At 38.7% G+C, this 26,772-nt stretch overlaps 3 protein-coding genes across 5 annotated transcripts in view; 1 reads left to right on the forward strand and 2 right to left on the reverse strand.

The window, feature by feature from the left end:
* The first annotated feature begins 120 nt into the window (after positions 1-120).
* On the forward strand, positions 121-4,471 carry gnpnat1 (glucosamine-phosphate N-acetyltransferase 1). The gene is made up of 6 exons (XM_077712588.1): positions 121-333; positions 1,676-1,843; positions 1,943-2,005; positions 3,129-3,256; positions 3,582-3,643; positions 3,774-4,471. The coding sequence occupies exons 2-6, from the start codon at positions 1,690-1,692 to the stop codon at positions 3,919-3,921; spliced, it is 555 nt and encodes a 184-aa protein (XP_077568714.1). The 5' UTR covers positions 121-333; positions 1,676-1,689; the 3' UTR covers positions 3,922-4,471.
* styx (serine/threonine/tyrosine interacting protein) lies at positions 4,017-7,691 on the reverse strand. The gene is made up of 11 exons (XM_077712587.1): positions 7,479-7,691; positions 7,160-7,192; positions 6,960-7,013; positions 6,777-6,874; positions 6,649-6,709; positions 6,532-6,568; positions 6,423-6,462; positions 6,215-6,265; positions 5,783-5,855; positions 5,390-5,480; positions 4,017-5,299 (listed from the first exon to the last, which is right to left on the reverse strand). The coding sequence occupies exons 1-11, from the start codon at positions 7,536-7,538 to the stop codon at positions 5,226-5,228; spliced, it is 672 nt and encodes a 223-aa protein (XP_077568713.1). The 5' UTR covers positions 7,539-7,691; the 3' UTR covers positions 4,017-5,225.
* Positions 7,692-8,588: 897 nt separating this feature from the next.
* Positions 8,589-26,772, reverse strand: part of mdga1 (MAM domain containing glycosylphosphatidylinositol anchor 1) — a 212,743-nt gene continuing 194,559 nt past the window's right edge. For all 3 annotated transcript variants that reach the window (XR_013325792.1, XR_013325790.1, XR_013325791.1), the window contains 2 exons: positions 25,587-25,742; positions 8,589-8,637 (listed from right to left, as the gene is read on the reverse strand). The gene's annotated coding sequence lies outside the window, so the exon portion shown is untranslated. The remainder of the gene's footprint in view (positions 8,638-25,586; positions 25,743-26,772) is intronic.

The following is a 26,772-nucleotide window of genomic DNA, read 5'->3' on the forward strand; positions in this document are numbered from 1 at the left end:
TCTTTATATATTTCCCCATTATTGAACAGATATTACTCAATTTAAAAAGCCTTCTAAAATGCTCTGACTATACACATGTACTGACTACCGAATGACGTCATCGGAAAGCGCCTACGACAACCAGGAAGTTAGCCACGTCACATTGAGACAAACACTAACACCCACACTAGTGGTGTGGCCGAGGCCAATCAAAAATATGCTTATTATCGAATGCGAATTGCGCCGATTTACATGCTGGTCAATTTATAAAGGAGTTTAACAACGAAGCAGCTATATTTTAACGCGGAATTTTTTCCATCCTGCCGTCAGTTTTTTTGTTGTTGCGGTTAACCGGTAAGTACATAACTAGCTGGCTAGCAGCCGCCTGTCGTTCACCGTGTAGTTAAGTTATTGGTTAACATGCGTGGTCACCAATTTTCACTTTCTTGTTTGTTAGTATCGTCAAATAACAACCTGTTTATATTGTTTCTTACTATACATTTAGAAATGCTACCTTTTCTTTCTACCTGCCATTCATCGTCTAAATAAAGCGTTTCTTTGGAAATATATTTGGAAAAACTAAACAAAAACTCGACTAATGACTAATGATTTATTTGGGCATGGAATGCCAAACGAACTTTGAACACAGGTTTGCACTGAAATAAAAACAAGTTTTTTTATCGCACGTGTTTGACAGGTGAAGATTGCATTCAATAGCATTAAGCAGTTCTTGAAAATGATTTATAGACGCTCCTTTTGCATTTTATTGGTCTTATTAGTGTGTGACTAACGATTAGTTTTGACTCATCTTAGATAAGAAAGAATAATTTCTAGGTTCAGACATAATTTCATGAAAGTTTAATTTTGAGGAGATTAGGAACTCCATCTACATCTAAGATAACAAAGATATGGTAATAATAGGAAAATAATACAATTTAGTAGTTCACAATGTGTCATGTTTTCTCTTCCATACTATTATGAGTGATTCCAGTTTCCTTAACCTTTAAATAACTTACATGTGTTTGGGTTTTGTTGAATGTGCCCTTGATGGGATGGGCTCTCATCCCAGTTGATATCCTGGTCTGGGATTCAGTCTACATCCGTAAGAGAGAAATACGATTTTATGAGTCATAGTTTTCCATTGTTGAGCAACTTCTGAAGCAATGAAGTGTCCCAATTTTAATGGAAACAATCTGTTCCAGGGTCATGCTGCCACGTATTACAAAAATTGATGTAAGAGTCATTTTAGTACATCTTAATGACAGTTGTAAGGTCTTCAAAATTAAGGTGTAGGTTTACAAAATATTTTAGATTTGTAATATTGGTTAAAAATGTAAAACAAAAAGTAGGTGCAACTAAAATCAAAACAAAATAGAGCAAAACAGTAAATTAGTAGAACTTTTGTTATTACGTATTCACTTTACGTTGATTTTTTGCTAACCACACCTGTGTATGTATATTAAAACTAGGTTGAATTTGACCTTGGTAAAATTGACAAAAGTGATGTTTGACAAGTCAAGGTTCTCAATGGCGTAAAACAAACTTACTCTTACTGTGTTGAAAGACCCCACCCCCTTTAAAATATATAAAGGAATAAAAATCGTGGCTGTCTTTCGACACACACACCAGCAGTCATGTACATGCACAAAAATGTTTGGGTGTGTATTCACTGTGTGAACTCACGTATTTATCCTAGGTCGAGGTTCTGGAATGCTGCTAGACGAGACTCCTCTGTTTGAGCCCTCTCTACTTGAGGAGTTAGACTGGAGCGAGAACAGTGTCTCTTTCTCCCCCCTTATCTCTCCTACCAACCCAGGTGAAGGCTTGGTGCTCAGGCCACTCTGCACCGCTGACTTCAACAGAGGTGAGTGGCCCATTGTGAGCCATCTGATTTGTCTGAAATTGTGGCTGATGAAGCAATGGAGCAAAAATAGTCAACGTATTTTGTGTTTTTGTCTTTCAGGCTTCGTAAAGGTTTTGTCTCAGTTGACCGAGACGGGTGACATCACTGCAGAACTGTTTATAAGTAAGTCCAATTATCGTATTATTCATGCTGTATTCCACTTTTCATAGTTGGGCTGGGCTTATACTTCTGCGACTCAAATAATGTTAAAAAAATGAGAATTTACATTCTTAAATTTGATTTGGCACTGCCCAATATGGGCAAGGGTAAACATTACCAGTAACCAGCCCCTAGAGGGCACTGTTGGTCGATAAAGAGGTAGAGTTACCTTGCGTATAGCGATTCGTTTGTGTAAGCATTTTTGTATGCTTAGATTGAATTATTAGTTATCATTAGACAGATAAAACGAGTCTGTGTAAGGTTTATATTTAGTTTCAATGCGAATAAAATTACACCGTAGTGGTTTTTGACGGAGTGGGTGAACGCTAGAAGGGCTAGGTAACTATTTATGGTGATTAAAAAAAACAAAGAAAACATAAAACGATAAAGATCTATCATCCACATACTTGAGTATCACATTTTTTGTGCCATATAGGCCCTAATATTAACATTTGATAGACAAGTCGAACATGAAGGCTTGCCAATATGCTCTTACAAAATTTAACGCCCACGTCTAGCGCCAACAATGGCAAACAACAAGTTAAATGAGGGCCCTAGAAAGGGTAAAGCTACAAGGAGGACAGTAACCTGCTTACTGCAGCTGTGGATGCAAAGTTGGGATAAGCAAGTTGTCAGAACCTTCTAGAACTGTGAGTAAAAAGTGTGTGCATGTTACAAATTTTCTGTTGTTAACCTAAAGTGCTGTAATGGATTTTAATAAGATAAAGGAAGCGAGTCAGGGCTAGCTCGTATGGTGTTATTGTGCCATGCGGTTGGGAGGGATGGTAATGTTGATGCCAGGTTATGCAACTATTTAATTCTGTGTAATGATATTTTTAAAAGTAATATTAATGATTGGGTTTACTTGAGGGAAAACTGTTCCTAAAATGTGAGGAATAGTCTTGCTTTAGGACGCAATTTTATTATCAGTGTAAATTAAACTCAGATTTATAGTCTAGACAATACAATTTAAAAAGTATATATAAAAATAAATGTATCCGACACATTGAGTTAGATCATCGAAAATTTATTTGGCTTCTCATGCTGAGTTTACAGTAAAAATGTGTTTTTTTTTTTAAACTTACAGAAAAATTTGAACACATGAAAAAAACAGGAGACTACTATGTGGTTGTATTGGAAGACACCAATCTGGGACAAATTGTGGCCACGGCCACGTTGATTACGGAGCATAAATTCATTCACTCTTGTGCAAAGGTAAGTTCGAACCTCTTATACAGAGTTGCCAAATACTACAAAATGTCCAGTGTTTTCCAGACTACTCAATGCGTATCAAAATTACTGCAAAACAGAAAGCATTTGTAAAGCATTAGAAAATGAGCTACTATATTTAGCTTTTATTTTTGTACATGTCGCTGGTAAATGCCACTAGAAAATAGGGTCATAAAATCAGAAAAGCCTCTTTACCCACAACGAAATATGATCTTTGATGTATAGCAGCTCTGCTTATAATATAACTCTTCTGCTGCTTAACACTAGACTTTGAGCTTAAATGGGATCTCTGTGCGGGTTTTGTTTACAGAGAGGCCGAGTAGAGGAGGTGGTGGTCAGTGATGTATGCCGAGGCAAACAGCTTGGAAAACTGTGAGTACAACTGATCTGACACGTGATGGCGATAAACTTCCAATCATTTTAAATTGGAAAGCCGGTCATGATCATTTACTGCCGCTTCCTCCTCCAATTCTAACAACACCTATTTATTCCTCTTCCTCAGGTTAATGTCCACCCTTGTGATCCTTAGCAAAAAACTTGGTTGCTATAAAATCACACTGGAATGTGCTCCCAAAAATGTGGCTTTTTACCAAAAGTTTGGTTACGTCGCTTCTGATGAGACTTACATGCAATGTCGCGCTTCCAACTGAGTACGTCTGAGCCTGGAGAAAATTTTTGCACGACGCCCTCTGACTTCAGCTGAGGAGAACAATGTGGTAGGTGTACGGGAGTTTTTTTTTTTTAAAATAACATTTGAGTCATCTGAGGAGTGTCTTTAGTAAACTAACACATGATGAAGCCACCCTAACCGGCGCCCATGTTTTATTATTTGGTTACCATGGCTACCTCACACTGTCAGAGCTCCGAAGAAAGGATTAGCAACTTTTAATTTACTTTTCCCCCCCTTTAAAACCAAAGAACCATTTATAATGCATTAACCATGCTGAATATATAAAGTCTTATTAATGATGGTGTAAATCCTACAAGATTGAAAAATCTAAGTCAACAGAAATGTATCTGATGTATATATTAACATTTTATATTTATTCTGCTCAAATTTCATGAAGGGGGATATGGATACAGAATTATTTGTAAATGCATATTTAAGTTTTTTTTTCTAGCTGTACATGGGAAATGTATATAATGTAATTTATTGCCAAATATGTACAGAGCTGAATAAAATCAGAAGGTAGCAATTTATTCCTGTTAGTTTTATCACAATCTGATAACTGTGCCTTATGGTTATGTTAATTTTACATGTGAATATTTTTGGTGTGAATCTGCAGTATATATATGGACATACACTGTTTTCTTGTAGAAGCATTTATAGTAATCTGTCCCTCAGTCAAAATATACTATGTATTAGTTTCAATATTCACGAGTAAATACAATTTAGAAAACTTACACAAACAATACACTCTGATTATGTTCCCAAATTCCACTTTAAACTTATTTCATAACAAAATAAGTGCTCTACAAAGGCATAAGATGAAACAGATAACTTCAAATGTATTCAGTTATACATTTTATGGAACATTTTCGTCCTAACATCAAGCAAGATATTAGTTGTTAATCATATGACACCAAAAGAAAGGCAACAAGCATCCTTCTGTGAGTGATGTCCCCACCCCTATCCCTTTTCACCCCAATCTGCTAGTCTCCACAACTTCAAGTATCGAAAGTGCATTATTGCAATACTGTCCTGCTGCAAATGCAAAAATGCTTTAAATACTATAAAACTGCAAAAAGTCTCCCATCAGTGCATAAAGCTCAAGAAGAAGGAAAAAAAATCACTAAATAGTTTAATCCCGTTAGAGATTGCCATGTCTCAGACATGAGTGCCCCTGACCCCTTGCTAGAAAAAGGTTCAAATATCTACATTTTTAATCTGATTAAAAATGTAAAAAGGAAAAAAAACAGTGCAACACACCACGTGGCTAAATATAAGCAAGGCTCATCCATTTTGTGCTGCCGTGACCTGCATTGCTCCAAAGTCGTCGTCTTCCTCCAGACTGCGCTTACGGCTTCCTGTTCAAGAAAATGTCAGAAGATTTAGTTGGAGAAGAATCACGGCTGCAACAAAAGATTCATTAAAGAAATGGGATGTCGTCTATGTACCTGTCATGCCTCCTTGCAAAAAGGAGCGGCCAAGCTGCATGGATGACATCATTTTAATGGTTAATTTGGCGAGGTAGATCGCTTCATACTCCTGAAAAACACAATACATGTCAGGGCATTGTACAAAAAAATTAACCATAGAGGTGTAATCTTGTTTTTTTTTCAAAATGAATTTGTATCTGTTATTGAATTTATAGTATTTAGTATTTAACCCATTGGCTGCCACAGACAACATTGTAACTGGTAGGACTGACTGTGAATGCTTATCTTCTACTGCCAGTGACTGCTAGAAGTTAATCTCTTTTGACTACGAGGGCTGACAGCATTGGAGGTTCAGAACTTTCTATGGCAGCCAACGATGTCTATATTCCGGGTTTATAAATCGAAACTCACCTGAAGCTGATTAACAAATCCCATGTTGGGATTTATGCAGAACCTCCTTTCCTGGATGTGACTGAATGCATCCCTAGAGTGAACACACAGATTGAGGATACATTTATTTATAGCAATAATATTCTGATAATGTTTTTACCATACAATTCTCATTGCTGATTGGTTAAAGGAGATCAGCTAACCCATGGTAGGTTGAAATGATCTAGCAGGCTAAGATGTTTACCTGAAATTCTATTTGACTTTGATTGTGGGAAAATTATGTATTATGGTAATGTTATACCAGTCATTGTAAGGAATGTTTTAATATGACCAGTGTCTTAATTGATGCATAGCCTTAATAAAAAATGTCACTACTTAGCGTGTCTACTTTGAAAAATGTTTACTAGTGTGTCCTTTTAGAGTTCACAATATCAATAGAGAACAAAGACTCACCTGTATTTCATTCCAAATGTTTCCATTAAATAGGCAATCACTAAGGCAGCACTGCAAGTAAAAAAAAAACACATTAATCCCTCATTTATTGCATATTCACTGATCACAAATTCATTACTTTGCAATTATTTAACATCTTGCCAAACAGGAACAACAAATGTCAACAAAAAATCCATCAAAGTAAATTTTGAATGAAAAAAAAAACTACCTTCTTGAGATCCCTGCATTACCGTGAACTAGTACCTTTCCTGAAACAAGGGAGGAAACAAACGGTAGTCTTATGGTTGGTTGTACCATGATTTCAAATGTGACCTCACCTCCCGTTGCTAAACAGTTATCAATAAATTCTTTAGTCTGTAGGGAGAAAAAACATAGGTACATTATACATGTAAACTTGTCATGTTGTGGAAAAGTTGAAGAGCAATCAAACCCACCGTAGGGAAAAATCGTATAATATTTTCCACAGGATTGTCTGCAATATCTAACACAAGGTATCTATACAAAGAACAACAACATTGTCAGACTGGAACAATACACGGCTGTATGAATTTATAATGCGTACCTGAATGAATGAGGGAAATTAGGTTTGATAAAATTAGCTTCGATGTCTTGCCGTACACACACGACGTGTGTGATGCCCTGTCTTTCCAGGATCTGCATCTAGCAAAAACAAACATAATATTATTATTATTTTGATTAAAAAAGCACTGTCAACAAATCCAACTGTGTTAGAATATGTATTTACCTTGCTTTTCATTGCAGCAGAATAAGGACCCAAGAACAGTCCCGGTAAAATTTCCTATCAAAACAAAAGAGTGAAAAACAAACATTTGAAAATAGAATATGTATAATAATAAAATTAGTACCATTTCTGTATCCAAAACCACGATTAGGTTATAGAATAGATCCCCACTAAACTCAATGTACAGTTATGTCTGAACATACCTGCATTTCTCTTCTCATTGTATAAGCCCAGTCCTGTAAAAGATAATATTTACAATTTAAGACGTAGGACCTAAAAGCCATCCTCAATGGCAACTACAATGCTACATGACGCTAATGCTAACAGTCTATGCTAGTTACCGTTAACGCAATATTTAAAGTAAAATTTATTGGGCAATAAGTAACTTTAACTTAAACAACATGCAGTTCGAACTTTATCTTCTCCAACCACCTAAATGCCACACGTGCCACGGGCGTAGTTTATATTTTGAGATTTATTTAGCAGCGGCTAGCTGAGGTTAGCCAGCCGTTTAGGACCCACCGGGAGCTCATCTTTTATAGCGGGGAGAGATGGGAATTGGAGCTTTATCTCCTCGTCCATTCCGCTGTGATGTTTAGCCACGTTCGCGAACCAATTATTATTTTTTCATCAGTTAGGGTTAGCTGAAAAACCGATATATTTCTCCGCCAGCCTTCACATGCATGCCTGCCATACTGTTCACGACACAGACATTGTATACGTAGATGCCCTATTGGGGAGAAAGGAGGAGGAGGAGGAGAATGGGTGGGTGGTGCTGCCGCCATCTTGGATGGGTATCATCATCACAGTCCATCCAACTATAATTTAAACATCTCATCTCGTTTTCTGAACCGCTTTATCCCCACTAGGGTCGCGGGGGGTGCTGGAGCCTATCCAAGCTCACTTCAGGCCGTAGGTGGAGGACACCCTGAATTGGTGGCCAGCCAATCACAGGGCACAAGGAGACAAACAACCTTTAACGGTCACAGTCATACCTAAGGGCAATTTAAAGTGTCCAATCAGCATACCATGCATGTTTTTTGAATGTGGGAGGAAACTGGAGTACCCAGAGATAACCCACACAGGTCCGGGGAGAACATGCAAACTTCACATAGGTGGACTGACCTGGATTTGAACCCAGGTCCCCCACTGTGAGGTCAATTTGCTAACCACTCAGCCTCACAAACGAGCTTTAGTAATAATCAGAGAATACGTGTAATTAGTAGTTAGTAAAAGAGGGGAATTAACATCCAAATTGCATGTCAATTGGATGTTGTTTGTTTTGGGGATGTAAAAAAGAAACAGTTGCACCCGGAGAAAACCCAAACAGTGTTGTCACAATAACAACTATGAATAAAAATTGTTGCTTGTATAATTTGCCACAAGTATTGTTTTTTCCTTTAAAGGTGCATCAAGCTAACCGATTGGTGTTGTAAACTATTTCTCCTGCAGTTGCCTCTAAAACTCACTAGATCGAAGCAAGAGACTATTTTCTAAGCGTACAGCAGCCATTGTGTAACACGGTTTCTGTGCTCATCCTGCTATGTAGTGTCTTTGATGAAATGTTTTACATCCATTGCTTACAGCACAGTATATTATAATACAGTAAACAACAACAATTTTGTGTACTTACCATAGGTGAAGTGGATGCTGACTTTGGTCATTCATTACATGGGTAAACCTGGAATGTTTACAGACAAATTACACCACACAAACAATCATATATAATCACATTCACATCTATGAATAATTTTCAGTATTTAATTACCCGATCGTGCATTTTTTTTAGGAAATGTCACAACATTTATTTTTTTCTAGAATTAGCTGATTTACCTAAAGTGATAATTTTATGACACACAATATACAATATAAAGACAGTTATTTTTCACATAATAAATCAAGATAGCCTCTAGCTCACTTGCGAGTGACCACAGTGAGATAAAAATAAATGGATATTGTGTTAAAAAGTAACTATATTATAACTAGATGATGAAATCAGATTAGACAAAAGATTGTGCTATTTTTTAGTTGAAGGGATAAAATAACAGCACTTTTGGTGGTGGCTTAATTTTGTTTATCACTCCTTTTTTTGCCGAGGACGTCCTTACCCAGCTCGTAAAGATCCGTGTCATAAATTCTGCCTCATTATGGGCGCAGACCATTAAACGGCAGACAAATTATGAGTCAAGTTTCTTCAGAATACACTCAGGAAAGATATCATGATTAAATTGATTGATTCAGAGCTTCTTCTTTTCTTTTTCTCCTAAAATGAACCCTTAGCATCGTTTCCCTTGCAAATAATCAATGGTTTTGCTCAATTTCTTCTACTTTATCTTACACAATACAGTACATATTATCACTTCTCCCTTTTTAGAAGTAGAAAAAGAATTAGAAAGTGCTTTAGTATCCACTTATACGTTGATCTCTCCCCTTTAAAATATTACGGAAGCCAAAAAAACCCAAATCTCATCCGGAGTCGTAATTCTTTGCCTTGTGAATAAACAATATGTGAACCAGCGTGTGCTCTGTCTCGACACGCGATGGAAAATGCTGCACTTTGGGAATGCAAAGTCAACGTGTTTGATCGCTCCATGCTGCTGCCCGGAACCCAAGCAGGCATGGGGAGATCACTCGAGCGCCTCGCAGTCAGCTCCCAAAGGACCACTAAGTTCAACCAGGATCAAACCCTCAACTTTTCGCACACTCATCTTTGCACCACCACAGCAAAATCATTTAATCATGACGTGCACCCCCAGAATAGTGTTAAAGATTCAAGATAAGTTTAGCTCTATATTTTGGAAGAAAGTATGTGTTTATGCAAATTGAATTTAAGTTTGATTTATTTAACAAGGGGACAATACATATTTATGAGGACGCCCTGACAGCTGAGTGGGAGACCTGGGTTCAAATCCATGTCGGTCCACCTGTGTGGAGTTCATGTTCTCCATTAGCCCGAGTGGGTTTTCTCCGGGTACTCCGGTTTCCTCCCACTTTCCAAAGACATGCATGGTAGGCTGATTGGACACTCCCAACTAATAGTGTGGGCCTGAATGGTTGTTTGTGTCCTTGTGCCCTGTGATTGGCTGGACACCAACTCAGCGTGACTGGACGTTTGGTTGCCGGTCTTTTGGTCGCCGGTCAAATGTACTTAGATATTAAACAGTACTTAGATTTTAAACAGTACTTAGATTACAAACAGTACTTAGATTACAAACAGTACTTAGATTACAAACAGTACTTAGATTACAAACAGTACTTAGATTTTAAACAGTACTTAAATATTAAACAGTACTTAGATATTAAACTCTCTCATGATTAAAATTTTGAGAGCTGACTTCAACAGTAAACTCTCTGTCACCATTTGAGCGGCGACCAAAAGGGTCCAAAAGACCGGCAACCAAAAGACCGGCGACCAAAAAGACCGGCGACCAAAAGACCGGCGACCAAAAGACCGGCGACCAAAAAGGCCGGCGACCAAAAGACCGGCGACCAAAAGATCGGCGACCAAAAGACCGGCGACCAAAAGACCGGCGACCAAAAGACCGGCGACCAAAAGACCGGCGACCAAAAGACCGGCGACCAAAAGACCGGCGACCAAAAGACCGGCGACCAAAAGACCGGCGACCAAAAGACCGGCGACCAAAAGACCGGCGACCAAAAGACCGGCGACCAAAAGACCGGCGACCAAAAGACCGGCGACCAAAAGACCGGCGACCAAAAGACCGGCGACCAAAAGACCGGCGACCAAACGTCCGGCGACCAAACGTCCGGCGACCAAAAGACCGGTGACCAAACATCCGAGTACCCCAATTCAGAGTGTCCCCCGCCTCAGGCCCAAAATCAACTAGGATAGGCTCCCGCACCCCCTGCGATCTTAGTGAGGACAAAGCGGTTCAGAAAATTAATGAATGATTAATTTCAGTAATATAACACTTCTTGCCTGGCCATTCTATTGTGTCAACATTTCATTTCAATGTCAGGTGTAGCAAAAATGCAGGAATTTTAAGGCTGTTTAATTGAGGAGCTGTGCTAATTGCCTGCTTTCAAACAATGATTTGCCTACAGTAATTGAGAAGAGCATTAATTGACGCTCACATGGAAGCCTTTAATCTGGTTTCCTTGGAGATTCCTCCTTCGCCACACAAAAGCTAAAATGGAATACGTGAATTAAGTTCGTACAAAATTATCAGCGTTAACCTTCAGGTGTACACAAATGTCCATGAGGCTTTCATTTTCCAATTTTAGCTGACATTTTTTGCATTTCCAACTGTTATCCAGAATGCACGCTTTTCCTAAGGGAATCCGATCCAAGGCATGCATAAAGCAGGGCCAATCTAAATAAATTGGGATGGCTGCACTCCCATCAAGTGCAGCTGCTCCACAATCCACTTTTTCTCCGCTTCCATTTGTGACCTCCCGGAAGAGATGAAAAAAAAAAAGGTCTTCCTGTGATGACTTCAATGGTGTTGCTTTGGGAATTCTGTATAATTTCAATCTTAATATAAATGGAAAATGTGTGATCGGAAACATAAGAGCAAACAATTCCAATATAATATTTGATATTCAATGGAAAAAATGTAGTTATGGTAGAAAATTATTGATAAACAACTACAGGTAAACAAATGAGGAAGACTATATGTAAAATTATTCACTAATACATTTATTATGAAAGTTCATAACGTGTTGACGTAAAGCTACAACTGCATTTTTAGGGTATACATTATTTAAAATGAATTCTATATGATGTTTTATTTATTTGTATGTAAATTGATTCTATGTTTTTCTTTTGTGTTGTTCCTAATTGTTTTCTCAATAGTATCACAACATTCTCATACATACTTTTTTTACTTTTGCAAAATATGGACTCCATAATCATAAAAACAGGCGAATTATAGCGAAAAAAAAACTCTATTGTTGCCATTATTGTTTGAATATTATTTCTAACCTTATGTCATGTAATAATATACAAATAATGAATGTTGATGAATGCCTTGACAAAGTATTTTACGAGGTGGAAATAAATAGCAAGTGTTTCTAGGCCTTTTTACACTAGCAGTCTTAACATTTCTCATTTAAAAAAAGAAAAAAAGAGAATATCATAGCATCCCTAAATAGGGTTTTACTAGCTTTAGTGAGCGGTGCACCCCCGCGTCTAGGAGTTTGAAGATTTACACGCTCAAATAGTTCCCTATTGCATAGACAATACCGTCTTTGAAAAACGGATTGAAATAACCAATGGCAAAGCAACCAATAGGATAATGAGACTTTTTTCACCTGCCATGTTTTGTAAGAAATAAATAACAAAAAACTAAACTCCTCCCTTTTCAACTGTTAATTTTCAATCCTGATAAAATTATGTTATACAGAAAAAACAATGTGTAACTTTTAAGTCACATTGAGCTAACCATCTAAATTCCTGTACACACTTCTCTCCAAATCACACCATTGTTTCTAATTCTTAATTCTAAAATCCTTCTTTCAGTCCTTTTGAAATATTCTATATATACATATTTATCATCAAGCAACTTAAGTGAAGTTGCATGACATTAAAGTCACAGTTTCTTTTCTTGTCGTTTGAAAAAACAACCTAGTTAATTTAAGAACAAAAATAGAACACTGGATTTTACCTCCCTTTAGTCAATTCTCTCATTGTCTCCACGCTCTACATGTGTCTGGCCCGGCCTTTTATTTGACGCTCATCCCATGCCTTTTGTCGCGTTCCAATCCTCTGGAGGTCTTATTAACAGACACACACATACACACACACATGCACACACATGCACAGCCCTCATGTTTTATTGCCTATGATAAAACCTTGCCTCTGATCTCTCATTACCGGGCGGCACTTTGGAAATGAGCCCTACAACCTGAGATTAATATTGCCTGTAATGGGTCAAAAAGCTAAACGCGCCATTGGAATGTGTCAGGAATAGTGGCGGGTTCCCATTTGCATGAATAAGCCATTAGCGCAATTTAGGTTGGGGCGCATAACTTACTAAATTGTCTGTTCAAACTGCATTCAGACATTATAAGCCTTTGTCCGCGTAGACTTGTTCATGCACATGAATATGCGGTCAGTAAAGATGAGATGGGATGCATTATTCAAACCTGTGCGTCTAATATGTTTTACCGAATGTCTCACATGATGGGTTTCAGTCACAGTCTGTCTATTATTTGGTCCCTTAAGGCCACAGCCTTAAAATAAATTTAAAGAAAAGATACAGTTACAGTTGCTATCCTCTACTGATTTTTTCAAACTGCATTGCCATCCAATATGGATTTACCACCATTCAGATATGGGACCTTCCAAAATTGGCTACCCCTGAGTAGCCCTTAAAATGCCATTTTTTTCCCGCCCTTCTTGTTTCCATCCATCAATAACAAAATTAAATCTCAGATAAACTAGTTGCAATGAATTTGAGGTCATTATTGTTTTCTTTGCAGCCTTTTGTAAGAGTAGAAACATTTGAATTAATACAAATAATTCAAATGGCATTTATTATTATCATTCTATTGTAACCATAACCTTTCTGCCATGGTAGAAAAAGAAGTGGTGAATCAAATCATAGGCTGAAAGAAGCTCATGCCCTTGCTACTCTTTTTCATTTTTTTATAGAGCAGTTAGCCTTGCTCAAATGTCTCATTTTACTTCATGTAACCCTGTTTGATATAATCAAACTAACACAACAATTTTCGCTTTACTTCTTTCTTTGTTTAAACATAATTAAAATTGTCCTCTTGAGCCATAGTATCACCTCGCCTAACAACTACTTCCACTCCTTTTCAACATAGATACTTATAACTCAGTCACAATAAATATTTTTTAAATCCAGCCTTATTTTGTGTTACCTTGATAACAACATAGCAGAACAGTCAAGTTGTTTTTTTGCCCTAGAACTTTAAAGACCATGTCCCCTCAACTCTACAAAGACCTCCAAACTCCCTGAACCAAGTATAATACACTTGACTTTACTTTTTCCATCTATAGCAGGGTTCTTCAAACTATTCCACAAAGTACCCACTCCTTACATCAGGGGTCGGGATTTTTTTTGACAGAGAGAGCCATAAACAATTCATATTTTCAATTGTTATTCATTGAGAGCCATACTCAGAATTTACTAGAAGTAAAAATACATGAAAACGCATGCATTTTTAGTCATTTCACTGCCTTTAAAGTAGAAAAAGTCTCAGAATTATGTTGACAAAATTGTTACCCTGATGCTAATCAATGGGATGCATGCATGCATGCAGAAATGTTTCATTAAAAACTGGAAGATTAAAGCAACTCTAGACGTAGTGTCCAGATTTTAACTCACAGCTTAGCAGAGAGCCCTAAGCACCCATCAAAAGAGCCACATGTGGCTCCCGAGCCATGGGTTCCCTACCCCTGCCCTACATCCTCCCGTTTTCCAGTTTCACTGCTTGTACTGCCTCTGGCGGACACACTTGTCAAGCATATTCATAATCAAATCAAGGCCAGTTTTGGAGACCCCGCCCGTGTTGATCACCCTTGTTGATATGCCGTCGTCTCTCCTCATTATCAGCCACTTGCCTGTGCAGCTGCTCCTCTTTTACTAATTAGCTTCTCAGCGTAAAGGGGGCACTTGGGCTAACGGGCTCTGCCAAATTCTTCCTAAGTAACGATTACAGCGCATCAAAGTCAACCTGTTGCAAGCGAGTGCAAATATTTATGCCATTAGCTGATTGAGCTCATTGGAGAGTTTAAATAGCATTTTCGCGTTCTTTACGCAACTGTAGTGCGAAGTGAGAAAAGGGCGGGGAAATGTAGTATTTGTACAAATGGATTTTTAAATTAATATGACGGGTGGCAGAAGGAGACGGACAACCATTAACGCCGACACTCATATTTAGAGGCAATTTAGAGTGTTCAACCAGCCTACCGTGCAAGTTTTGGGGATGTGGCAGGAAACTGGAGTACCCAAAGAAAACCCACGGATGCCTGGGCAGAACAGGCAAACTCAGTGAGGTTCAGTTTATGTCTAAAATGCCTTTCCTATATCTGCATTCTCACCCTTTTGCTACTGTGACTACTAAATTTCTCGAAAACGGGATGAATAAAGATATACAATCCAATCCAGACACCCTTGATATCATAACTGTGAGGCGGATCCGCTAACCATTCGACCACCAGGCCGCCAGATTGGGCACTTGTGATGGAAAATTCAATATCTTGAAAAAACTAGACATAGCTAAGACCTTACCAAGTCTTTTAGAAAAAGAAACTTAAGGTCTTCAACGGCTGTCTTCAATAACACAAGAACTCCACACAGGAATGCCCAGATCTGGGATCAAACCCTCGATCTTACAACAGCCCCCTCGGCAAGATATTTTCCTTAAAAACAATGAATGATAGACTTTCTGTACAATGAAAACAATCGCTAAGGAGAATATCATGGCAAGACAGCCCACATCACCAGATGAATTGTCTGATATCGAAGGTTCCACCTCAATCAAATCAAAGTCATTAAATACAATGAGAAGACAGGCTGTTTTAGTCCAAAGTTGAGGTTTTCCCAGTGCTCTGGCCTACTGTCAATCGGCTGCAAGCAAGCAGTGATGCAGCAAATCATTAACACGCTTTGACACGCTGCTCTCGGCAAAGGCTCGCTCTCCAAGCTTTGACTGACAAGTGGAGTGTTGGGGTCTCACTGTTGATACTCCCAGCTTTTCTGCCTGTGTATTGTACGCTTTTCTTGTTTTGCCATTGCTTGGCGAAGCCCTCGCTCCTGTTTTGCTACAGTAGAACACACAAAGATGCGAGCCCCCCGTCTACAAACAAACCCACGCTCCCTCTGGCCCTGCCTGCTACCCCTTTATCCCTTATCTTTTCCTCTGCAGGTATTGCAAGTTGTTTTTATTATACTTTCTTCTTCCTAAAAGGGAATAAAAATCACATTTATGAGTCAACTTCTAAAGTATAAAATAATAGATCATTATTACCCGTCAGATTAAAAGAGGAATACAATATATGAAGCCGGAAGCTAATGCAAACTACCGTTTGATCAAACAAGCTCGTCGTAGAGGCTTTAATTAATCCCGCAACTTCGGCACCATAAAAAAAATGGGGGACCTGAGGACTTAATTAGTCGTGTTGTCGTGTTTACTGTCGCCCACTCGTCCACCACCATCTGAGAATCACTTTATTGCACTCGGAAGGGAGTGTTAGAGGCGTGTAGTTCCACCTTCAATGCTTGTTTTCAATTCCACTAGCTATATATCACGATATTGGGGATACCACACAAGGTGGGAGGCAGTGTTTAACCAAAAATGTGCAAAACATGAGCGCAAATTCATAGCATTAGGTAATAAAAACCGTCAAGGAAAAGTTCAAACGGTGTCACAATTTGACTATATTTTTTGTAACCTGACAGTGACTCATAAAAGAATGCTAACAACATTATTCAAATGCGACTCCAGTTTGTCTGATCAAGAATAATAGCCAAATGTGGAGGTGGGGGGGGGAAACTGACTGGATACATTTCCCTCCATTTTCCCCTCGAGATCCCTCTTGAATCCAATCAGGCTGTTTTCCATTCGGCCAATTTTCCCTCTCTTGCTGCGCTATCAATAGTGCTCTCAACACTTTGCATAAGGAAAGGAATAAAACCTATGTTTTAGTCTTCTTCTTGGCTAAAAGTGCTGCTCTTTATTGAATTGTCTAACCGGTTTACAAATATAATAAACCCCTCAACTTGCTTTTTTTTTTTGTCAAATACTGTATTTGTTTCAAGTAAATTAGATTGTTCTAATATTCACAAACACGTCTTCAAATCTGAGGGTTGCGGAGGATGTTCCCACTGAGTGATTTTAATAAATGCCTCCAGTTTTCTGTCTCTTCTTACATCTTATTCGGCGGCTCAAGATACTATTCATTAATATCGGCAATAAGAAAAATAAAGAAAGACAAATTACTTCCTTGAAATGACAAAAATATTGGTATACTGTTATACTCCAATTAAAGAAGACATTATTTTGAATTCCTGCCACTCGTGCTATGTATCGTTTTATCTATTTGTTAATATTATGGCAAAATTCTCTTCTTATGCCAGGTGCATCCACTTATTCGCCGATTTCCTCCCACATCCGGAAAACATACAAGGCTAAACACTCTAAATTGCCTCTAGGTATGAGTGTGAGCGTCAATAGTTGTTCGTCTCCTTGCGATTGGCTAGCCATTAATTCAGGGTGTACTCTGCCTAGAGCCTGAATTGCCTGGGATAGGCTCCAGCACCCCCAGTTCAGAAAATCTAGTCCAGTTCTAACCCATGTGGCAATAGGTTGATAAACCCTATAGCGTTACAGTTTTGAAAATTAGGGCTCAATGTTTATTGTGTTGACTTTGCATATTCTTCCTAGTACTTGAATGGGTGTTCCAAGTCTGTATATTGCATACTAAGTCCTCAACAGCTCATATTGTAATGTGCGTACATTTGTTTGTTTGCATTTGTATTCACATTTCCCCGACGGACAATCACAACACTCGATAAAATAGGCAATCAGTGTTGTTTTGTCTCCGGCATGCTTCTTGTAATCAAAAGGCTGATGAAGAGACAGAAGAGGACTCTCGTAATAGAGGCTTGTTGCCAAGTGTCCGTTTTCCTTCTCACTGGTGGTGATGGCAGCTGCCTACTTGCATGCCCACGGCCTTTCCCACTTCATCACACCCGGTGCCCTGCAGCACCCTTGTAAGTCCACGCCGAGCGAAGCTATCAAGATTGAGCGGAAGCTTGGTAGTAATCAGTGAAATCATCATCGGAGGCTCAAGAGAGATAGAAATCCAAATGTTCTTGGGATTGCGGTTGTTATCTGGTCGCTGCACTTTCACTTTATCTCACAGGGAACCTACTGTCACTATATTTTCTATGTTACTGTAATAAAAACTAGGAAACATGAAGGGTTTTCAACAGGAATTGCCCATAGAGCACATTAGGCTAAGTTGCATGCTGTAACATCAAGTGTCGAGTTAGTGAGTATGTTTTTTTGACTTACCTTCATAGAGGAGATAAAATAGTTATTTTTCAATATCAATTAAAGTCACACATGACAGATATAGGAGAAATTATTTTTCCTGGTAAATGTTTGATTTTAATTATACAGTATTCGCCCATTATCCACGTTCAGTGGTTTTGCGAAACACTGCGAAAATCGGGGGACTACTGCAAAAAGTTTTAGGTTGTTACAGTCTGTTTGCAGTATTTATTGGTTCATTTACGCAAATACATTGCTTTATTTGTTATTGTTTCGCTTTTGTTCATTATTAGCAGTATCACAAATGACTTTTGTCCTCTGGAGAAAAAAAACAGACCAAAATTGTGGGTGTTTTTTGTCTGACAGCTAGTATAAAGTTTTCCCCACAAATAACAAAATTTTCATCGAAAACCAACACATCACCAACTATTACTTTTCCAAAAAACTCTGAATGTATATTTAAAAAAAAAAAAACAAATCAATATTGTTTATCAGTTTCAGCAGACATATTTTCAATCCATAAACGTGAAAATAAAATATGCCGATATAATACCCTCGCAAATGCCTCTCGGCATTAAAAGAATCATCTGACTTTTTGATCAAACAGTTTGACTTGGCAACCTCTGTACTTCAACACGTGTAGCTTTAAAGGTTGTAGGGTTAAAAATGAATGTAAGAGAAAATGTAGTGCGCAATAATTTAACCATTTCTTTGGTATATATTAATAGTAATGAAGACGGGGATTTGTGAATGCAAGCCAGAGGCACAGCACCATCTCCGGTTTTCTTCGCCAGAATCACTTGATCATTTATTGCCTCGTCTCCTGGAAATATTCAACGTTCAAGCTGTGTTGTCCGTCCCTGGGGAGATCACACTGGGATTGCTCGGTGAACCTCATGCGTGAAACATGATTGGTCAAATTAGAAAGATTCCAAACAACATCCTTATATAAGAGACTATGCAGTATGGGGGACTACTATGGATTTAAAGGTTGATTACGATACAGGACATAATTAAAGCTTCATCAGGACGTTCTAAAATATATTTGAGTTAGATTTTCATCTTGACAAGTATTCCCTTGGAATCTCAAGGGACTGAAATGTTTCTTCATTTTAGTTAAGTTTGAAAAAAAAAAACAAGTACTGTTTTTTTCACAACAATAAGGCGCACTTAAAAGTCTTAAATTTTCTCCAAAATAGAGAGGGCGCCTTATAATCCAGTGTGCTTTATATATGGAAAAAAATGAAATTGTGTCATTCATTGAGGGTGCGGTGCGCCTTATAATGTGGTGCGCCTTATAGTCGTGAAAATACGGTATATGTTACATTCAAGATATTGTCGGTCAATTTGAATGTGTAATCTGGATCAGATCAGAATTTGGTTTTGGTAATAATGCTCTAGTCTAATCATTTTGTAGACTGATTTAGGAGTTTGGTGGTAAACTTTTTGACGGCTGAGCATGTTATTTGCCAGTTTCAGTTTGGGCAGCCCACATTTGTTGCTCACGTTGCTAAACGGGAGTGCCGCTAACTCCTCCACCCGCCAAGGGCCCCCTGCAAGCTGCCACGCGACATCCTCCACAATTAGCAGCGTGATAGGATCCACTTTGATGAGACGGCTGCTTGCCAGCAACACACTCTAATGATAATTGTGATAATGGCAATCATATCGACTCTTCCCTCTCATTTGCATTCACTGCTTGCCTCTTCCTGTCTCTCACTATGTTGCTGTTAGAATTTGGCCCTTTATGGTTATTGTCTTGCATGACGTGTATTTTTTACTTTTTGACAGCAAAGCGGAATACTTCGATTCTGTAAAATTAACATTACAATTTTTGACTTCAGGCCAGGATTTTGTTTATGCTATAGTTGATCCTATTTTGATAGTCTATGAACTGTTAAGACCTTAAAATGATTTGTTTTTTGAACTTCTTAATTGCCAATATTTTTGTAATTATCTATTTGGCTGCCGGATAGTGTAGTGGCTCACTCAACTGACTTGGATGGGAACAGGGTTAGGCTCAATTCTCTTTGGCGGCGTCTGACTGCGAGTGCGAATGGTCGTCTGTCTGTCTTTGTGCCCTACAGCTGACTGGCGACCAGTCAGAGTTTAGTCTGCCTTTCGCCTGAAGTCAGCTGGGATAGGCTCCGGCAACCCCCGCAACCCTTTCGAGGATGTTCGTTACGGAAGATGAATGATTTATTTGGTTGTACTTTTATTCATTTATAGTTCTATTTACACACATTTTTACACTTAAAAAGGAATAAATATAATAAGATATTATTTTTAATGAATTGTAATTCATTTTCTGAACCGCTTAACTTCACACGGCTTGTGGGGGGTGCTGGAGCCGATCCCAGCTGATTTTGGACGAATGGCAGACTAGGCCCTAGCCTACTAACTTAGAGTAATTTCCAAATATTTTTCTCAAAGAAAAGATTACGGTTAATATTTCCTGTCTTTGATCTTTCATCGAGGACTATAAATTGATAATTCATTTTACTTTCTGGAAAAACATGAAATCAATTGAATTACTTTTGTAGGCCACGCTAAACGATATGAGCCCAGGCCTCGAGTTTGACTAAATACATTCCTAGACCCATTATTTTCCTTTCTACTGTGTTTATGCAAGCGTTCTTCTTTTTTGCTACATCAAACTCTCAAACGCACGCCTTGGGCAACCTCACCCAAAGGGTGTGAAGACTTGTAGACTTTTCAGCGCACTATTTTTATTTCCGTCTACATCTCCCGTCCATTTTCCTGTTCATTTATGATGACTTCCCTCAACACAAACTGCCAGATGGGCAACAAATCAACATCTCTTTAACGTTAGCACCACTTAAACTTCTATTGTGCTTATTCTGCAGCTTGTTTGGTGTTAGGAGATGGATGCCGAGTGTGATAAAGCGATACGCCGTTGCAGTGCGGAGCGCTGGCTGCTCCCGACAGCGACTTAAATCAGCGTTATTGCGCCTGGCGCGCCCGGCTCTTTATGAAATACCGCCATCAACTTGTTGTAACTCAGAGGAATTTCCTTTGAGAGTCGACAATGCGCTCGGTCATGGAGGAAATCACCGTTGGTTAACTGCTTGTTACTCATAAATACGGGCCTAACATGCGTAATGCATGCCTAATTGCCCAACTTATGAGGGCCTGCAGGAGCAATAGAGTTGATCATTAATCTGAAGTTTGGACATCTTGACTAGATAAAATCCTGAGAGTGACAATGTGATTGGACATATGTTGTTATGTATGTTAATAGACAGATTTGAGTGACAGCTATTTCTCATCTGCTAGTAAAAGGAGTGGTACATCTTATGTTATGCAAAAATGGCAATGGGCATAAAAATGGTTTAATTTGGTACAAATGACAAATTACCAAAATAAAATGCAATACAATGCTAGAGAGCAAGGTTTCTTCATATTATAACAATAAGGTGTCGCCATTGCACTTTGAAATGTGTCACCAGATGGTTAAAATATGCTTAAAATATACATTTTATATTTTTGTTGTTGTAGTGTTTTACCCTGTATGTGTTGTCAAGAGCGTATAAGGCAGAGGGGAAATAAATCATGGGATATAAAGGAAGGAGTAGACTGTTACTTTAAGTAGATGTATAAATGAACAAGATGGTATTTACATGTATGTACAGTGGGCTAACAGACACTAATATTGCCCTTATGCATGTTCAGGGGCAGTCAGTTGGTTGGTAATTCTTTGAGAATGGACAGACAGAAGGACCTGAGCAAAACATTTGGTAAGTGGTCCATTACCATTCCCATGTACCAACAAGAAGTGCTTGACAAGGCCAGGAAGAGACCAGTGTAGCAACATGCCACACAGCTCCTGTGATGAATGAGTTTGGGCATCCCGACACGAGTCAAGTCGTTCCGCAACATTGACAGAGAGACACAGTGATGTGCATATTGTGAATGAGAGAGACTGCAGGACAAAGAGAAGGATGATCTTTGTCCGTGTTTGTGAATACGCCAAAAAGCATGTGTGTGTGTGTGTGTGGTGTCAATGGCCGCCGTCCGGCGAAGTGGAGCGTGGGGCTGACAGTGATGGAGAGGTTCAAGAGAGAAAGGGAAAGGGAGATAAGTGGGGCGACAAGAGCGGCGAGGACGACAACTTAGTGCGGTGAATGACTCCGGGAAGATGCCAGAGCGAGAGGCATTATCAGCCAAGACGCAGAACGGAGAGTGAGAGATCGAGACTAGTGAGAGAGGCTTGGATGATTCCATTGCTGGATAGAAGAACTTGTTTGTCTTTTTCTGGGTTCTGCAGAAAAGGCTTCAGAGTAGACTTGACTCATAGGCTGACTAAAGCCGTAGCAATAGAAGTGCGGCTAAAAATAACTTCCAAAATAAGATCGACCTGTGTGTCACCAATAGTCGACGGTCATTTGCTGGAATGAACTCATTTTCATTCTCTTTCAGTCTGTGTCATTTAAGAGATGATCTTGAGGACAAATCATTAGTGTGACCTTGTGAGGCAGACAGACTTTTCTGCATTTCCAGCGGCGTTCATGCAATCACCTGCAAATGGAAAGAGGTCTCTTCTCATTGGTAGCAGGTCATTGTCTGGACAAGCGTACACTTTTTCCCTTCTTTTGGGAAATGTTCTCTAACAAAGGGTTGCCCAGCCTGAGTGACTATATCCCAAATTCCCTCAGATAAGCCTTAAGAGCTTTCAAGGGAAATTCTCCTGAAAGGCAGATTGATTTTTGTACACCTCCAAAGTGAGAACGAAAACTAAATAAAAGATCAACTTTGAACTTATTCTCACTATTTCATAGACACGAAGACCCATTTCCTTGCAAACATGCTGACTTCCTAACGTCTGCTTCCTAGCCTTGAGAAACTGACCTTAAATACTGTCTTTTCAAGAAAAAAAAATAAATAAAGATAAATGTTGAGAATACAACAGAATGGCAGGATAAAAAACTAAAAAGTAGAGTGGAGTACGGGTAAATTAAAGTAAGAGTGTAGTAAACTAAACTCATCATTCATACATTGTTTAAGAAATGTGTATCCATGTGTTTTTTGAAGCATTAAACCTATATGATAATCATTCTAATAAAATAGTGCTGACCATTTTGCAGGTTTGACCTTTTGCAGGTTATTTTTAGAAGCTAACACCAGTAAATTTTCACATTCTCTTCATTTTACTTTCAGATATTTGCTTTGTTTCGTTGCTTGACATAAACCAGTTGAAAATAAATTCACTGTGCAGGTCCTAATGAACACAATTATCTAAAATGAATTAATAAACCCTACCCAAATCACTGTAATATAAAAATGATTGATGTTACTAGTGATTGACAAGCTATGACTGAGCCATCTATTGTGGACGTACATCAACCTTAAGAAAGATGCTAAACAAACAAATGTGATGTTCTGAATAGAGTCGCAGTCTGAATACTAACCCAAAGAAAAGGACTGAGTGGACAATGAAGCAGCCTGACAAAAGAGACAAAACATTTTTTTGATGCACTCCATCTCCATCCAAGATGTATACCTTGATTTTAAGTAATCCAGACAGGCAAAATCTTTAAAATGCTATTAGAAATATTCTTAATCTCCCTGGAGAGTAGCTGTAATACAAAGAGGGAATGCATAATGCTCCAAAATGTTTGTAATGACGCTAACCATGCGCAAGATTATTTGGTTTCTGGAAGTAGTGCTTGCATCTGCTGCCCTTTTAATCTTGATGAGCCCTTTTCAAATCTTTATCCGGATGTCACACAACATTTAAAGGGGAGCTCTTCACTCCCTTATGGTCGGCGTTATTTATCATTTTACATAAACTCTGCCTCGACTCACTTATGGGAAAAAAAAAGTATTTTCACGACTATAAGGCGCACTTAAGTCTTAAATTTTCTCCAAAATTGACAGGGCATTTTATAATTCAGTGCGCTTTATATATGGAAACAAAATTTAAATGTGTCATTCATTGAGGGTGCGCCTTATAATGCAGTGCGCCTTATAGTACAAAAAATACGGTATCTACTGGATGACCCGTGTAACAACTCTGACTTAAGACACTGCTGTAAATTACAATACAGTTATTTTAACGTTCCTGTTCCCATTGAACGGCCGCTGTGGTGATATATGATGAGGCTTTGTTTCAGACAAACTGGTATTTGTCAAAGATGAGATGGCGAATGAAGGGTATGCTGCCGGTTTAAGCGAGAGCCCAATTTACTTTCAGAAGATCGCTATCGATTGGGACCGACCACTGTGTGTGCCTCTCGCTTGTATCTGGGAGATTTTGTTTTTCCTACAACGGTTGAGTTTTATTGAGGATTTAGGATGGATCAAAAAGTGGGGGTAAATAGCCAAAGATTTGAAGAGAGAGATAACATTTTTATCATGTGGATTTTGGTGGAAATAATCTTGTTTAATACAACCAAAAATGAAAAACAGCTGAATTTTCGTTTTTTGGATGTATAACAAGTAAGATCATAGAATTAAATTTTAGCCAATCAAATGTGAGGATCTCAGGATGCCTGCTTTTGCTTACTATGCCATTATTACCCATTATTATGTGAACCTGTCAAGTTTACACATGTGTATGTGGGTATAAGTGATGTCACAAAATGGGTATGCTTATAATTATCATTTTTTCAGATTACGCATTATTTTCTCAAGAAAAAAAATGTGAATTTGCATATCAGAACTCTAGTTACGAGTTACTGACCTGCAGGAAACACACTTTTAGAAATTCTTGCTGACATAATTTCCCACTTAACGGTAAGCAAAACAAGTACTTTAGTAGTAGTTGTATAGAAGCAATGGAAAAACCCTTCCTAAACACAAAGTCTGCCCAAGAATGCCATTTTTAGCTCAAAAGGTGAAGCAGAACTCTTCATGCTAGCCATTGTAAAGCACATTGTGAATGCGGCTATTTAAAATGAGCCACCATAACAGCAGTCCTCCTGCCCCGGACGGCTTGTCAAGTACGCGCCGAGATAATGTCGCTCTTTTTGGGCTCTCCTTCCTAATCTCCTCCATGCTGACTGGGTGCCCATTAAGAGGCGTCGCCTCTCTTTCGGTCCCTTCCACGGGGCGCCTTAGTAAAAACGGGCCTCGCCACCAAATAGCATCGGGAATTGCTTTCTGCTTTTCCTCAGGCACCGCAAACGGAGCAATTTACAGACCAGATGTCCCCTCTCTTGCACTTGACACAGGGTGGGAAGTGCATTTATACTAAGAGAGAACGTAGAGAGAAATGCAGGACGAGAGAAAGAGGAGAGAGACATCAAATCTCGGGGAGTAAAAGACGGAAGGCCTACAGTTCTGCATGAAAAGGAAGATAATAAATAACTTAAAGGCCAGTCAGACAGGACAAGACATCCATTTTACGCTCGTCTCTCGTTTTCACCCTTTGTTGGCGGAGACCAAATGTCCGGCGACCAAATGTCCGGCGACCAAACGTCCGGCGACCAAACTTCCGGCGACTAAACGTCCGGCCAGGCCTTTGGTTACTATCATTATTGGGTTCTTGTGACATCAAATTCTGCAATCATGAGGTATTTTATGTGTCAAAATGGCTAACCAAGGCCGCGTTTTGTATCAAGTAAATCAATCAAAAGATGGTGGCCCAGCGGTAGAGTGGTGATAGTGCGTCGGACTCACAGTTCTGGGGTCGAGGTTTTGCTCCCTGGCGGGGCCTCACTATGTGGAGTTTGAATGTTGTCCCTGGAATTGTGTGGGTTTTCTCCGGGTACTCTGATTTCCTCTTGGAGCCTCTCCCAGTCAAAATGAATTGGACGGTTAGCGCTGTCAGTGGCACTAAAAAAAAAGAGCATAAACAGTCAGTATGGGAGTGAGTTATATGTTATATAATTCATTTTCAACTTGTTTGATTAACATTTTATCAATGACATTAGATTTTGAGTTAAATTCAGAGACTGTTCAGGTTTAAAAGCACAGAATATTGAAAATTATATGTTGTCGTTCATATCCACTCTACTCTACCATTATATATTCACAAGCCTAGTGTTCCAATATAGTTTTTTAACATTATGCATAAAGTGGATTCATTCCTGCAAAGGAGGAAGAAGTTATGTCAATCAATAACTGTTTTGCTCACTCCCTTTTTTCTTTCCATCTTTTCACATGGCTCTGTTTAATTTACAAGCTCATTCCCAGGTCGAGCGCCAGTTCCTTTTCCCACAACACAAACACAAACTCACACAAGAAGAACACAACACGTGTGAAACGACGACTATGTTTCTAACAGTTTGCAGCCTGTCACCGAATCCCCTAAACGGCGGGCGAAAACACCTATCGCCATCATAAGTTGTTTTTCATGCGGGTGGTGTTCTTTCATGGTGTGAATTCACAAATACATCACCGTTGCCCGGGAACTCATACTCCGTATCATCCTCAGTATTTATTTATTTTTTACAAAGGGAGTAACTGAACTAAGTAGGAATTGGAATCACTCAAAAACGATAATATTTTAAGGCTGTCAGATAAAAAAGACTTCCAGGTGTTTGATCTATAGTGTTGCATGTATTATTTAAGCGTCATATACATATAGTATATTTATAAATAATACACCACTAGTTAAAATAAACTACTTCTTAATGTAGTCAAAGTTACATGAGGAAATAAATGTATACAGATTCTTGTATACTTTTTTGTTTGTTTGGTATTTTTTCCCAGTGTTGTATTTATTTGTTTAATAAATAAATGCTCACAATACTACTATCAATGCAGCATTTTAAGTGTCAGCAGTGTACAATGAATTGTATACAAATAATTGGCAATAATAATGTCAACCTCACTGATCCATCATCACTTGATAGTAACTCAA

Source organism: Stigmatopora nigra, chromosome 3, assembly GCF_051989575.1.
Source record: "Stigmatopora nigra isolate UIUO_SnigA chromosome 3, RoL_Snig_1.1, whole genome shotgun sequence".
NCBI classification, from domain to species: domain Eukaryota; kingdom Metazoa; phylum Chordata; class Actinopteri; order Syngnathiformes; family Syngnathidae; genus Stigmatopora; species Stigmatopora nigra.